Source organism: Acanthopagrus latus, chromosome 12 (genome assembly GCF_904848185.1).
Source record: "Acanthopagrus latus isolate v.2019 chromosome 12, fAcaLat1.1, whole genome shotgun sequence".
In the NCBI taxonomy this organism is placed as follows: Eukaryota; Metazoa; Chordata; class Actinopteri; order Spariformes; family Sparidae; genus Acanthopagrus; species Acanthopagrus latus.
Genome location: NC_051050.1, coordinates 24070597 through 24085089, shown reverse-complemented (window position 1 = coordinate 24085089; position 14493 = coordinate 24070597). Strand labels below are relative to the sequence as shown.

The 14493-nt window shown below is 43.2% G+C and overlaps 2 protein-coding genes and 1 long non-coding RNA gene across 3 annotated transcripts in view; 2 read left to right on the top strand and 1 right to left on the bottom strand.

Annotated features, from left to right (window-relative positions):
- Nucleotides 1-1103: 1103 nt before the first annotated feature.
- Nucleotides 1104-5915, top strand: pla2g3 (phospholipase A2 group III). Its single transcript, XM_037116936.1, has 7 exons — nt 1104-1685; nt 2723-2855; nt 2962-3096; nt 3378-3631; nt 3718-3847; nt 4363-4473; nt 5365-5915. Exons 1-7 carry the CDS (start codon nt 1193-1195, stop codon nt 5603-5605), a joined length of 1497 nt encoding a protein of 498 aa, XP_036972831.1. The 5' UTR covers nt 1104-1192; the 3' UTR covers nt 5606-5915.
- On the bottom strand, nt 5150-6050 carry LOC119029815. The gene is made up of 2 exons (XR_005078089.1): nt 5909-6050; nt 5150-5596 (listed from the first exon to the last, which is right to left on the bottom strand). It is a non-coding gene; the product is annotated as an uncharacterized LOC119029815 (long non-coding RNA).
- Nucleotides 6051-8035: 1985 nt separating this feature from the next.
- ttc28 (tetratricopeptide repeat domain 28) overlaps nt 8036-14493 on the top strand; it is a 97401-nt gene continuing 90943 nt past the window's right edge. The window contains exon 1 of the mRNA XM_037116907.1: nt 8036-8302. Coding sequence (XP_036972802.1) covers nt 8273-8302 — 30 coding nt within the window. The 5' untranslated portion in view covers nt 8036-8272. The remainder of the gene's footprint in view (nt 8303-14493) is intronic.

Below are 14493 nucleotides of genomic sequence, written 5' to 3'. Positions count from 1 at the left end.
TTTAATGTCAGAATGAAGTTAAAGTTTAAAGGGACAGCTCGCACTAAAATGAAAATGCAGCCATTATCTGGAGGCCCTGAGATCCCGGGCTAATTCAAAAGGCTGTTAGCATTAGCATTAGCATTCACCCTGTCTGTGCACCAGCTCCGGGGGCTGAATGGAGCCGTCTGATGTTTGTTTGTCATTAAAATGCTTTAACTCTAAAATAACTGAATAATTAATCATTCAATCTCATCTAGACGTTCCAAATGTAATCGGACCTACCGGCTCAGGTTCTGACAGTGAAATTATTCATTTTGCAAGTTCTGACTCTCGAAAAAACAAACAAAGAAAAAAACATCCAGCTGCTTCTCAAAGTCTGTTTGTGCGTCACGTGATGACGGCCATGATGAAAACTGTCTTCAGGGCTCCCAGTCCTGACCACTAGCTGCACGGCTAACTGAGCTAACTAGCTAACAGTAGCTACGGGACCCAATCAGCAGATCTTTCAGAGAGCGTCAAGCGTTTTGTCTTCTTCTTCAACAGGATGTCGTAATGTTTCACTGCAGCTGTAAATCTTTCACTCCCTCCTGCAGCTTCAGATTCTCTCTTCATTATTTCATTGTATTAATTAATGATTAAACCTTCTATTTATGATGTATTCCTTCATCAAACTGAACTTCTTGGCATATTTGATCTCTGTTTGATTACAAGTTCTTGAAGGTTGGAGCTGTTCAAACAAATGTCTGCTGCTGGGATCAATAAAGTTATCTGAATCTGAATCTGGATGAAGGTTTTTTCAAAATAAAAGTCATGTTCTGTCCTGTGTTTACACCCACACTGGTCATGTTTACAGAGTGATAAATATATCTGTGTGTGTGTGTGTGTGTGTGTGTGTGTGTGTGTGTGTGTGTTGATCAATATGTCACGGTCACAGTCACTGATGTGGGGGCAGATGGGGGAGGGGGGAGTCAGGCTGATGTTTAGCGGCTCTGACAGGTCACATGACTCTGATTTGGATGTTGTGTTTATTTGGAAACCCCCCGCGCGCCTCCTCCTCCTCCTCCTCCTCCTCCTCCTCCTCCTCCTCCTCCTCCCTTTAAACCCGACCTGAGGTCTGTCAGTCCGTCAGTCTGACTGAAGCAACAACCTGTTTCAGACCTCAGGTGCAGCAGCTCCTCCACCTCCTCCATTCCGCTCCTGACGCGCCACCATGACGCACACCGCTCCTCTCCTCCTCGCGGTCATCCTCGCATCATCATCGCTCCTGACGCGGACTCGTGCAGGAGAAGCGTCGCTCTCCTGCGCCTCCATCACAGTCCTGGATACCAATGACGTCATCTACACCTTCCTCCGGAGGGACCCCCTGCGGCTCTACAGCAGCTCCTGGACCGGGCGGCGCGCTCTGCTCGGCTGCGCCTGGAGCGATGACGCACAGCTGATCCAGCAGTACTCCTCTCTGTGCCGCGAGCGCGCGCACGAGTTCTCCGACCATCCAATAGAGGAGTTCGACGTTGACTCCATGTTTGAAAGTGAGGATCTGTGCGTGTCTGCAGGGGACACCTGGGGCCGGGAGCGCACCGGGAGGAGGTTCACCGCCGGTGGGTCAGAGGTCGGGAGGGTTCAGCGTGTGAAGCGCGGATTCATCGTGCCCGGGACTCTGTGGTGCGGGTCCGGCAACAAGGCGCCATCATACGAAGATCTGGGTGAGTGGATCTAAACTAATGCATGATATTTATGTGGAGAGGTGAGAAATGTGACAATTAAAGGTGAGAAACACCAAAAAAAACCAGTGAGATCTTCATCACTTATGTTCTGACCTCTGAGGAGAGTTTTACAAGACAGTGATTCATTTTAAAGCAACATTATGTAACTTTTTTTCACCTGGTGCAGCTTCTTGTAATGGTATGAACGGTGTCTCCCACGATGCATTGTGGGTCAGGATCTCTATGGCAACACTTCTTAACAGCATGCATGTGATTATAAACAGCACGTTATGATGTGTGCCGTCACGCCTCTTTTGGTTGAGCTAGTTTAGTCCAGCGTTTCCCAAACTTCCTCCAAAGAGTCACAAATGTGAGGGGCCGTCACATGATTTCTGAGGCCGTTTTTATTTATCTGGCCGTCCTTTTTGCAGCCAGGTCCACAGATTTAGACAGAACGTGGTAAATTGGGGGTCCGTTTTGGTCCGCTAATATGACGCCTCGGAGGGTAGACTTTTTGTAACACCAGGAAACATCTGATGACAGCAGTCAGTCCATCACTTCATGATGAGCAGCTGGACAGCTGCTGAGATCCAGGAGCTGCAGCGTCTCCTCGGTCTCTGTAGCAACAATGGGGTGCAATGTAAAGCTCTTATTTTGGAGGCAAATTCGACCTGCTTCACTGTTCACGCCCAACTTCCTGCTTCACGTCGCCTCACATGTTTACGCCGACCTCAGTGGAGGCTTTTTGGACAAGAAGGAATATTACACCTGCGGCCTCTACCTGGCTGCAGATGTGCCGCATTTTCTATCTAAAAGGAGCTAGAGAGAGGAGAGAAGATAAAACAATAGAATAACAGGTAATTTTAACTCCAGGAAGTTATTTAAATTCACGCCTCTTTTGGTTCCAAAGTGCTGTGTGAAATGACACACTGGAGCTGCTTTGTGCCGAAAAACATTTTTCTCTCAGGTTTCCTGCACAGACGTGAAGTTGGTTTGAGTTATTAACCCCCCCGTCCCTCTCGTTTCACCTCCTGCAGGAGTGTTTTCACACACCGACAGCTGCTGCCGCGAACACGACCAGTGCAAACACACCATCCTGTCCTTCCACTCGCAGTTTGGCGTCTTCAACAGCAACATCTTCACCATGTCTCACTGCGACTGCGACAGAAAGTAGGGAAACATCTGCCGTCTCGCTGTATGACCTCCAGCTCCATTTCTTTCTGTCCTTTCTTTGTTTTTTAATGTTCAGACTAACTAATAAAATTCTCACCGGCAGGTTCCACAGCTGCCTGACGGAGGCGAACGACAGCATATCTGACGTGGTGGGATACACTTTCTTCAACCTGCTGAAGATGCACTGCTTCGAGTTCTCCCACCAGCTCCAGTGCACGCAGAGGAACTGGTTCGGGATGTAAGTCACGCCGGTCTGCTGCTGGCCTTCTCACCTATCTTTGTTTTAAGCACTTCATGTTCCGACACCAGCTTAACTTTCAGAACTAAACTAAAGTCCAAAGGTGATGGAGCATTTTTAGTTGTTGGCCAAAATAGCGAGATGCCCTTTAATCCGAGACACTGCACCTTTAATCAAATGTGACATAACATCTTAGGCTGCAGGCTTCACGTTGAGCACGAGAGCAGAAAACCTCGCGAACTATTCCTTTAAACGGTTCCACCCTCTGTTGTGACCTTCAGGTGTAAGGAGACTAAACTGGCTCTCTATGCTGAGGTCCACCCGCCCACCATGTACGACTCTCCCAGTCCAACAGAGGTCAGCGTCAACACGTCACATCCTGCCGCAGCATCCACAGTCCCTCCACCCTCCATCAGCACCGCCTCCACGGTCACAAACACAACCGAGGGACCGGCAGGACCAGAACCAGGACCAGGACCGGAGCGTACAGACGAGCTGGAGAACACTTTGTCCACCAGGGAGCAGGACGCTGCAGGTATCTGATATCGTTCACGTCTCTGCAGTGTTTCAGTTCACGTTTCTATCGCCGCAGTAACTGATCTGAACTTTCACGCTGAACAGAGTCGCAGCTGTCCTGTTCCGTCTACAAGGATCTTGATGAGTGCAAGAGCAAGATCCTGCCCCAGCAGACGCGGTACGGCATCCAGAACCAGGAGTCCACTACGCTGTACCACTGCAACTGTACCACCAGGTAAAGACGGGTTTTTGTCAGCTGCTTGGTTGGTTTGTCGGCAGGATTACACAAATACTGCTGAACACATGTTGATGAAACTTTGTTGGAGGATGGATCTCAGCCCGGAATAGATCCCAAGGAACATTTGGTTTGGATCCATCATCGAAAAATCTGCAGAGTCGTCAGATGATCTTGATCTGTAACACTGTGATGTCACCGCGTATCTAGATTACACAACTTGACTTAACCCCGTCGGAGTCAATATTTACAGAGCTGTTTTCAGAGTTTATCTGCACTCACCTTTGTTTCTGTGTAACAACGACAGGCCAGACGTGTTTCATAACTCTAAACTAGGCCGCGAGCCCTCACACGTTACATAAACCCGCACAGAAACGATGTCGCTGCCTCGGACATCATCACAACCTCACGTCTGCACGCACGCTCCTCGCCTCTGGTCCGTTCATCTGCTGCGTTTGGTTGTTTTATGTCTTTTCTTGTCCGTTGGTCTCTGACGTGTTCGTCCGTCCTGTCAGATTATTCCAGACTTTGGCGAAGCAGAAACAGCTGACCGACGTACAGACTCGTCTTCTGGGTCTCGTGTCTCTGTCCTGCTTCCTGCCACAGAACTGCACAGCAGGCGGCCGGTAAGAATACGAACACACACACACGTTTTTATTTACATCCTGAAGCACTGTTTGAATTAATATGATCCCTGTGGAGAGCAGCGATGGACTCAGACACCTCCTCTCAATATGTAAAAGTACTTACAGCAGAATGTTCTTTAAGTATGATGATACGACTGATTTCTGATTCTATCTGACATTCCTAGACAGCATAAACGTCCAGCGGTTCTGACTCTTTGGGTTCGGGTCCAAAGAGTCACTGGATAAATCTGAGGGTCCGTCAGATGATAAAACAACAGAATAACAGATCATTTTAACTCACTGTCCCTCAACATGTTAATTAAATTAAAGCCTCTGAGAAGTTTAGAAGTGAAAACCGCTCGTTTAATCCAGAACAACGACGCGTTGTTAAATGACGATATTTCCCTCTGAAATGTAATTTAGGTACAAAGTAAAATAAAATGAAAACACTCAAATTAAGCATTTAATGTAGTTTCTCTTTAAAGCAGTGATCAAATTCTGTTACAACCTTTTACACTCATTCTTTGTACTTTTATCTTTGCTAAAATATTGGATTATTTTACGTATTTCGTCCTTTGACATTAGTTTTAATGAAACATTTATGATATTTATCTGAAAATGCAACAACTCAGAATCTGTAACATGAGAGGAGGGAGGTCATAAAGCTTTAGAAGCACTAATTTAATCTTTTTATTTATTTAAAATAAAATGTTTGATGTCAAATCTGTCTGTCAGATTCATGTTTTGGAGGGAAAAGTACATTATTTAGTATAAAATAGGAATAAAATGCAAATAATCAAGTACATGTGTATAAAAATTGTGTTTGAGAGAATCCACTGAGTCATCATCGCGTCTCTGAACCGCTTCCTCTTCTTCTTCTCTGTCGAACAGCTGTACAGCGGTGGTGGTGAAAACAGAGCTTCCTCAGGTGGAGCAGAGGAGCGGCGCCGAGGTGGAGGAGCGGCGCCATCTACAGGCCGTCAGACTGAAGGTCAGGAGGCCAAACAGCAGGAGAGCGAAGAGGAAGGATGGAGCTGCGAGGCTTCTTCACAGACTCTGTCTCCGGATGGTCAACAGGAGCAGGAAACAAGCTGCACGTCAGCCGGCAGCACGACAACGAGAGCTGGAGTGAACGGGAACAACATGGAGGGTCAGAGTGATCAATAATTAATAAGACGACGGGAAATCATTTGAATAAGTGCAGATTAAAATTCTTTTTTTTTAAGTCCAGCACAAATATTTCAAAGGTTTCACATCATAACGCCCCCAAACTAAAAGTCTTTGTCAAACAGAATAATGAAACTTAAAGACTGACAGTAAATTTGATTTAATTTAGTTATGGATCAACAAAAACACACAATTTAAAGGGATAATATGTCGAAGAGAGCAAACAATTATGAACAACATCCTCCCAACAGTTTCATGTTTGACTCACGTTTCTATCTGCATGTATTCATCTGATTATTTCAAGTCTTTTAACATTGAACACCTTTGGTCCACATTAAATTCTGTATTATTATGTATTCATGTTGTCTGGGATGTCAGGGGAACTCGGTTCTGACCCAACTGAGCCACTTTATTGTGACAAAAAAAGAAAACCTGTCCTTAAGTAGAACAAACTCTAACAGGAGAGTTTTCTGACAGTACAGGTGCGACTGATAGAATTAATGAGGGCAGCGTTTCACTCAGGTGTGCCGGGATGAGAGTCCTGCTGGAATAACTTAAAGGACAACTAATACATCTGATCCTCCATTAAAGTGATTAGCTACACTGGTGGCTCCAGGACCGGCACCGTCTGTGGTCCGGACTGACAGATTCTGGATGGACCTCCATGAACATGTTGTACAGGATGAACTGTAACCGCTCTGGTGCTCCCTTAATTAGCAGTTAGCACCTTTAAATACCTGCAGCACTCGTGACTTTCCCTTTGTGTTTACTGCTAATTAGTAAATGTTAGCATGCTAACGCGCTAAACCAAGGCGGTGAACATGGTAATTGTAGCAGCCGAACATGTTAGCTTTATCTTTTATGTGAGCATGCTGTTGTTAGCATTTAGCTCAAGCACCGCTGTGCCTAAGTCCAGCCTCGTAGCCGCGTCTCGTTCTGCTATGAGCCAAAATGTCGGCCGTTGAAAAGGTCCATTGGGTTTCATGGCGACGGTACTGTGACATCACCCCCCACTAATTAAAACCCTCTCATCACTGTTTTGTAGGAATTTAGCTCTCAGCGTATTTGTAAATATTTGTACTGTGTTGTATGAGATAAGAACAGATTATGTTGTTAGCTCAGCACATCATGTAAATATCTGTACATAAAACTCATGTTGACATTTTGATTTGAGATGTGAAAAGGAAAACGTATGACTGATTAAGACTGACTGTCAAAGGTTAGCTTAGCTTAGCACGAAGACTTATTTAAAAACTCTTTTTTAGTATGGACTAAATAAACATGAGATTTAAAGGTGATGACAGGAAGTTTAGTTTCTTTGTTCTACCACAGAGCAAAGCTAGCTAGCTGGTTCCCATCTTATGCTAAGCTAATCTTACAGTCCCATGGCTCTAGCCTCAAATACTAGACCGGAATCGATTTTCTTAACTAACTCTCGGCCCCTAAAAAGCAAAGAGCATAGAGGCGAGAGGCAGTTAGCTTAGCTTAGCATTGAGTGTGTTATAATAATGTTTAGTTACATATGCTAGTTCTGCTGAGCATGGCTACGTCTTCAGTAAGTAGTTTTTCTACCACTACACAGAGCCAAGCTGAGCCAGGCTAGTTTCCAGTCTTTGTGCTAAGCTAATCCAGGCCTATCTCCTGTTTTTTTTTACATTAAGGCTTTGACGCAGTATTGATCAGCTTCAGCTGCAGATTAGCCTAGCTTAGCACAGAGATTGGAGGCAGAACCCAGTAAACAGATGAGATATCTAACTCACTCCTAGCTCCCAAACTCACAGATAACAGTATCACTCTTCCCTTCTATCTCTCCACAAGAAAGCCCAGAGATAGCTGCTAGTTAGCCTAGCTTAGCATAGAGACCGGAGGCAGTGGGAAAACCACAATGTTACATTTACACTTCGGTCTTGAACACAGTAAACATGCGGCAAAAAAATCAGATAATGCTCTTTTCGGACGGAGCCAGGCTAGCTGTTTCCCTCCGGTTACAGTCTTTATGCTAAGCTAAGCTAACTTCCTGTGACTTCCATCTTTCCTAAGACTGTTTTCCATCTTTTCACCTGGTAAAATAAGAAATGTGGAGCTGTTTGTTAGCTCAGAAGATGCTTGTGAACTTTTTGTTTTTAATGTTACATGTGTTATATTTTGTATTGTTGTGTTGATGTTTTGTGACTTAATAAAAGTTATAAAAGAAAAGAAAACACCTCCATCAGCAGCAGTGTGTGTGTGTGTGTGTGTGTGTGTGTGTAATGGATATCTGTCAGGTAACTGAACTCCTCTCTGATGTCATGAAGGAGTAATTGAAACCTTGCTGCAGCCTTGTGGACCCGACCGGATCCCCGCCTCTCGCCAGGACACAAATTCCGCTATGGGGAGAGGAACATGGCGCACTCACTCTGGATTAACTCTCCCCAGGAAAAGCGTCGGAGCTCGGCCACATAGCGCACAACTTCCCCCGTCTCCTCGACAATAACACCGGGTGGGGGAGGCTGTGGATCGAGTTCGGATGGTTCGGTTCCCCGTCCTGCCTCGCTGCTGGTGCTGGTGCTGCTGCTAGTGCTGCTGTCGGTGCTGGTTCTACTCGGGGATGAAAGTTCGGAGCTGCCGGGTTTAGCAGAGAAGAGGCAGCGGGATGGAAAAGCAAAGAACCAGGAAAGAAAAGGTGAGAGTGGAAAAACACCGCGGAGAGTTTCAGTGTGGAGGATTTTTTTTTTTTTACAAGATGGCTCAGAGAAGAAAAGTTCGACCCGACAGACAGAAAGTTCTGCACAAGTTCTGGTGACAGTTAACGGACCGACAGGAGGAAGTACTCTGAGCCGTAGCCTGAGTAATCTATTACAAGTACAAGTACTCATTTTATCTCAGTGTTTTCTCAGTTTTAGAAGAATACAGATTATAAGAAAGAGTTAAAAGTCTCAGCTGGTGAAGTCTGAGCACATTTTTAAAGGTGCAGTCTGCAGATTATAGGAAGTTATTTTAGTCAGAAGAGAAAAATCTTCATTAACTTAATAACTAAACTTAAAAACAACATTTTTGTTTTCATGACTGGACAAACAAAGTGACTTTAAAGGGGCAGTATGTAGTTTTGATTTAAGTAACTAAACTAAATAATCAAACTGACTTTGTTTTCATGACTGAATGAACTGAAGACTTAGGTGCATTTTGTTGTTGTGGAGAATAAATGTCAGGTTAGAAGCGAAAAATATTCATAACTAAATAACTCAACTTGAAAACAAACTTTTTGTTTATGTGACTGAATGAACAAACTGACTTTAAAGGAGCAGTATGAAGTTTTGGGGAAGTAATTTTTAATCAGAAGCAAAAGATCCTCAGTTAACTAAATGACTAAACTAACTTAACAAACTGTCTTTGTTTCCATGACTGAATAAACAATCTGACTTTAAAGGGGCAGTACGTAGTTTTGCTGGAAATTCAAACTAAGAATTTCAACAGAATCGTAGAAAAACTCATGAGAGGTTAATTGGGTTAAAAAGCCTTTAATTAATCATGACTCACAACGACAACAACAGTAAAAACATCCATCAATGAAGATTTTTCTCTCCGGATTAAAATGTACGTAGTGCTCCTTTAACGCTGCAGCTGGTTCAGATTGAGCTAATTAACTATATTTAACTAAATAACTAACCTAAATAAACAACCTCTCTCTGTGTTCATGACTGAATAAACAAACTGACCTTAAAGAACAACACAGTTTATACTGTTTTCCCTTGTTTACATGTGGCGGACCCTGCCATCTTTCTAGCTTCAGACAGTGTTCTGGGACCTTATTTTCCTCTGAGAGCAGCTTGTTTATTCACTTATGGAACAAATATATATTTATGAGTTTGTCTTATTACCTAATTGTTAGAGAGATTGAATTTCTTCTCTAAAACTACGTATTGTCCCTTTTTAATATACAGTTTAGATTATAAACTTCAGGCTGGTTTGAGAATAAAATCTTATATTTCATGATCTGTTTGTTGATCATATTCTGTATTATGAATCTGAATCTGGAAAGTAACTCAAGTTGTAAGAAGAGAAAAAGTTACAATATTTATAAACACAATCACAAGAGGAGCTGCTAACTGCTGCTAACAGTAGCGGCTATTAGCTTGTGTGTTTTCACCGCTAGCACTGCTGGAGCTTCGGACCCGTCGAGGGCTAGCTGGTTAGCATGCTAACGTATCGTCCCTTTTTAAGAATCAAAAGTACACGTGGGAGTAAAATTACACATATATTTACGTGCACGGACAGTTTAATACTGTTTACTTTGGATCAACTGATTAGTTATTAAAGTAAACAAATGAATTCAATGGAGTATAATTATAATATTTAACCTAAAAGTAAAGTATAAGCACCTTAAAACCGTCCCTGATTAAAGAACTCAACATTCACACCAGGTTCAGTTTGACCGACCAGAGACTACAGTAAATGAAAACATGTAATAATGTGGCTGCTGGTTTATGATTTGTGAGGTAATCTTTAATTATAGATGATCCCTAATTATTATTTCTACACAGGAAGTCAGTCAACTAATGAAACTTTTGATCCTGGGAACATTTTCCCCTCTTTAAGTTCTCCAAAGATCTCTGAAAACAGACGTAAATGGCGAAAACAAGGAGTCCAAAACTGCTAAAATATTCACTTTACTATCATATGTGACGGAGAAAAATCAGAATCATGTGAATCAGAGATCCGAGTCTGGTTCTGAGCTGCTCGCACACAGAACAATTTACAGGAAGGCAGAAACGGACTCACAGCTACAAAACAAGGCCGAACAAAGAGAAGTTAAAAATACACACAACTGTTGTGTTCACACCAGCAGTCGGACACACGAGAACATGTATACATGTATATATTTATATTTATAATAATAACAATAACAACAACGTACAATTTCTACATACAAGTGAAGAGTTTCTGTAAATATACAGAAGTTAGTTTCAGTGCAGTTTTGAGGTACTTTTACTTTGCTGAATCTCAGACCTGATATCCAGTTTACAGTATGTATATATATTTACTGTATAATTAGCTGTTTGGGTTATTTTTAACTCGTCAACAGATACTAAAAGACTTTTACTCAACTACTTATCTGTGTGGGTGACTGTCACTTTCACCACTGTGACATTTTAGCACAATATCTTCACTTTAACTTTGACTTCACACACTTGCAGATCAGATAATCTGCATCATCCCACCTTCACGTTATATAATCACACCTCACCTGCCGTGTGAGTAACGTGATCACGGGGTCACGTTCAGCGACCGTTTCCTCTCCGGCAGGTTTTCAGTTTCTGTCTGCGTTGTTCTCCAGGAATGTTTCGACTCTGACCCGAACCCGTGTGTGTGTGTGTGTGTGTGTGTGTGTGTGTGTGTGTGTGTGTGTGTGTGTGTGTGTGTGTGTGTGTGTGTGTGTGTGTGTTTCCCGTCCGTTCTGCTGCTCTTCTTCTTCTTCTTCTTCTTCTTCTTCTTCTTCTTCTTCTTCTTCTTCTTCTTCTTCTTCTTCTTCTTCTTCTTCTTCTTCTTCTTCTTCTTCTTCTTCTTCTTCTACACATTCGGTCCATTTACTCAAGAACTATGTTTAAAGTACAATTTCAGGCTTCTTGTACTTCACGTGAGGAGAATGTTATTTATACTGAAGGCTTAAAAAAAACCACAGTAACATCAGAATAAAATGCAAAAAACACAACAGATAAAAATGTAATAGAAGAAAATACTGAGATCAGTTTAAACACAGAAATGAGAAGTTTTCATACTTTATTCTTCTGCTCTGGGGTGTTTTATACTTTTCACTTCACTGCTTTTTGTTTCATACATTTCTTTCCATATTCAGATTGATGATAAAGCACATTATGACATTATTAAAGCCACATTATGGAGTAAATATGAACCAAATGTCTATAAATGGTTTGTAATGTCCATATTAACTACAAACAAAACTCACAACATCACAACGTTTTCTTCTTAAAACTGACTTTTATAAACTCGCTCTGAGAGTATTTCTCTGTTTTTACTTCCTCCCTCGATGTCTTTTTCTTTTCTTACCTCCTTTATTGCTTTTATTTATCTTTAATGTGTTTTAATTCCTTTTCCTGCCTTTTGAGAATGATGCCGTCTTCTAATCATCCTCATTCTTTCATTCATTTCTTTATTTTTTGCCTCTTTTTCAGTGATTATGTTTTCTCACATTTATTAATTTTACTTTCTGTTCTGCCTTCATGTTTTTAACTTCATCTCAGACTTCTTTGAGTTTGGCTCTAATGTTATATTGTTTAATTTTAAAAAGCACTTTAGAAACTCTGTTTTTAAAGGTGCTATAAAATAAAAAGTTTATAATTAATATCATTAAAATATTACGTGTTGAAATCATGTATGTGACGCTGTGATCCGACCCATCGAAATGATCCTGAAGCTGTTATTTTAAAGTGAAAAAGTTGATTAATGTTGCTTTAATTACGATATTCTTACATTAACAAAGCTTTATTGATCACAACTGAGCGTTGCATTACATGAAAATGGGTGGCAGGACGATATCAGAGCGTGCGTGGGAACAAACTGGGAGGTTAATGGAAAAACAGGAAAACAAGCGACACTGACTAAACAGCAGGAGGTGTTGTGACCAGATCAAACTTCAGCTCCACCTCAAACGCTCGTACACAAATCCAACCTCTGCTCTGAGAAACAAACCCTCGGCCCAGCAGAACCCACCCAGCACCGCAGAGAGACTTCAGTGTAGTCAGACTTCTGTTTAAAACACCGTAACACAGCCGTGTTTATAACCGACCCAGTTATGTAAACTCACTCCTCTCTGTACTTTTTTTTTTTTGCCTCGAGGCTCCGTTAACTGGTCCAACAGTAATAGGCTTAGAGATTTACGTCCCAGTTCCATAATCATGATGTGTGGCCTTCTTTGTTTATTTCACCAAACAACGCCCCGGTAACGCGTTCAACAAGCTCTGCTCCACATCACGTCTGTCTGGTTCGCTCGTGAAGTGTGACGGCGTGTAAGAGAGAAACGAAGCGCCGTCAGAGGACTGATTTATGAAAATGTGTCACAGAACACCTCAGGGCTGCAGCGGCCGGCGAGGACGCTCAGCTCATGTCCCTCCATGTTTTTTTTCTCTGTGAATTTGGGATTATTTTCTGGGATGGATGAAGTATTTTTTTTTATGGCTTCACGCTGGAGACAGCTGAGGCCCGAGGCGTTTATCTTGTCTCGTACGTCCGTCTCATTCTTGTGAACGTGATATCTCAAGAGGCGCTTCGAGGGAATTTCTTTAAATTGGGTACAAACGTCCTCTTGGACTCCTGAATGAACTGATTAGATGTGGGTGGTCAAAGGTCAAAGGTCACGTTGGCCTTAGCTCCGTCACGTTCTCGGGATCAACATATCTTATGAACACCTGAAGAGAATCGCAGAGTCGCAGCGTCTTTTTCAGGATGGAACAATGGAGCGTGAGATGGTCGGGCGGGTTGGACACCGAACCATCGTGGTGAAGACGGAGCTGAACCGGAAGGTGAAGCTCTCAGTTTACCAGTCCGGTCCTCACCTGTGGGTACTGACCCAGAGAACAAGATGGTGGACACAAGTGGACGAAACGAGTGTCCTCCTTATGGTGGCTGGGCTCAGATTAGATCCACCGCTTCTCTGTGTGGAAAGGTTCGCAGGTTCTGGCATTAGATCCGGATCTCTCCTGGACTGGAGGTTTTCTGGAGACCCTGGGCCAGACCCAGAACCCTCTGGGGGGATTATGTATCTCATCTGGCCTGGGAATGCCTCGGGATAACCTGGAACACATCTGGAATACCCTAATGCCACCGCGACTTGACCCCAGATAAGTGGAAGACAATGGATGGATGAAACTGACTCAGTTCAATACTGACCTGAGAACAGAAGCTGCTCTGGACCCTGGTGGTAGTTCACTTCATCTTTTGTCCTCCGGGCCAAACAACAAACCAGAAGGTTCCTTGTAGTGGCTTTAAAGATAATCTCATGAACAACTAACTAGATACATGAAAACTGAAATATCTGAATATTTCATAGTTCAGTGGCCAAAGATATTCTCCCCTCACTGTCACCAGCAGCGTCAATAACTGCGTACAGTTAAGACTTAAATCTTGCTTTTAACAGCGTACGGCCGGATTGTGCTTGATTCCAAATTAATCACACCACCATCTGTCAGAGGCTCACTTAATTAAAACTGCCACGAACTCAACTGTGAGGAGAGAAGTTGTCGGGGTCTCGGGAGGCACCAGAACTCAAGAAATTAATCTTTATTTTCACGGTTGACGAGCCAAGATGAAGAAGCTCGATGCCAAACGAGTTGTTTGCTCCAGAAAACTCTTTTTTGACGACTGACAGCTCCGCTGTGCGCTGAAACTTCTCCGTGACTGATTTGTTCTGCTCTCTAACCTGAGACAGAAATCCTTCTCGTTGAGCAGCACTGGACTCTGACAGGCCGCGAACGAGTCGGACGGCTTCAACTTTCAGAGTCTTTAAAGTCTGAACGGACAAACGAGGCTCGTCTTGTTCCAAGATCTCAGCTGGTTTTACTGGACACCTTCATGGTCTGTCCATCCATCCATCCAACCATCCATCCATCCATCCATCCAACCATCCATCCAACCATCCATCCATCCAACCATCCAACCACCCATCCAACCACCCATCCATCCATCCAACCATCCATCCAACCATCCATCCAACCATCCATCCAACCATCCATCCATCCAACCATCCATCCATCCATCCATCCATCCAACCATCCATCCAACCATCCATCCATCCAACCATCCATCCAACCATCCATCCAACCATCCAACCACCCATCCAACCACCCATCCATCCATCCA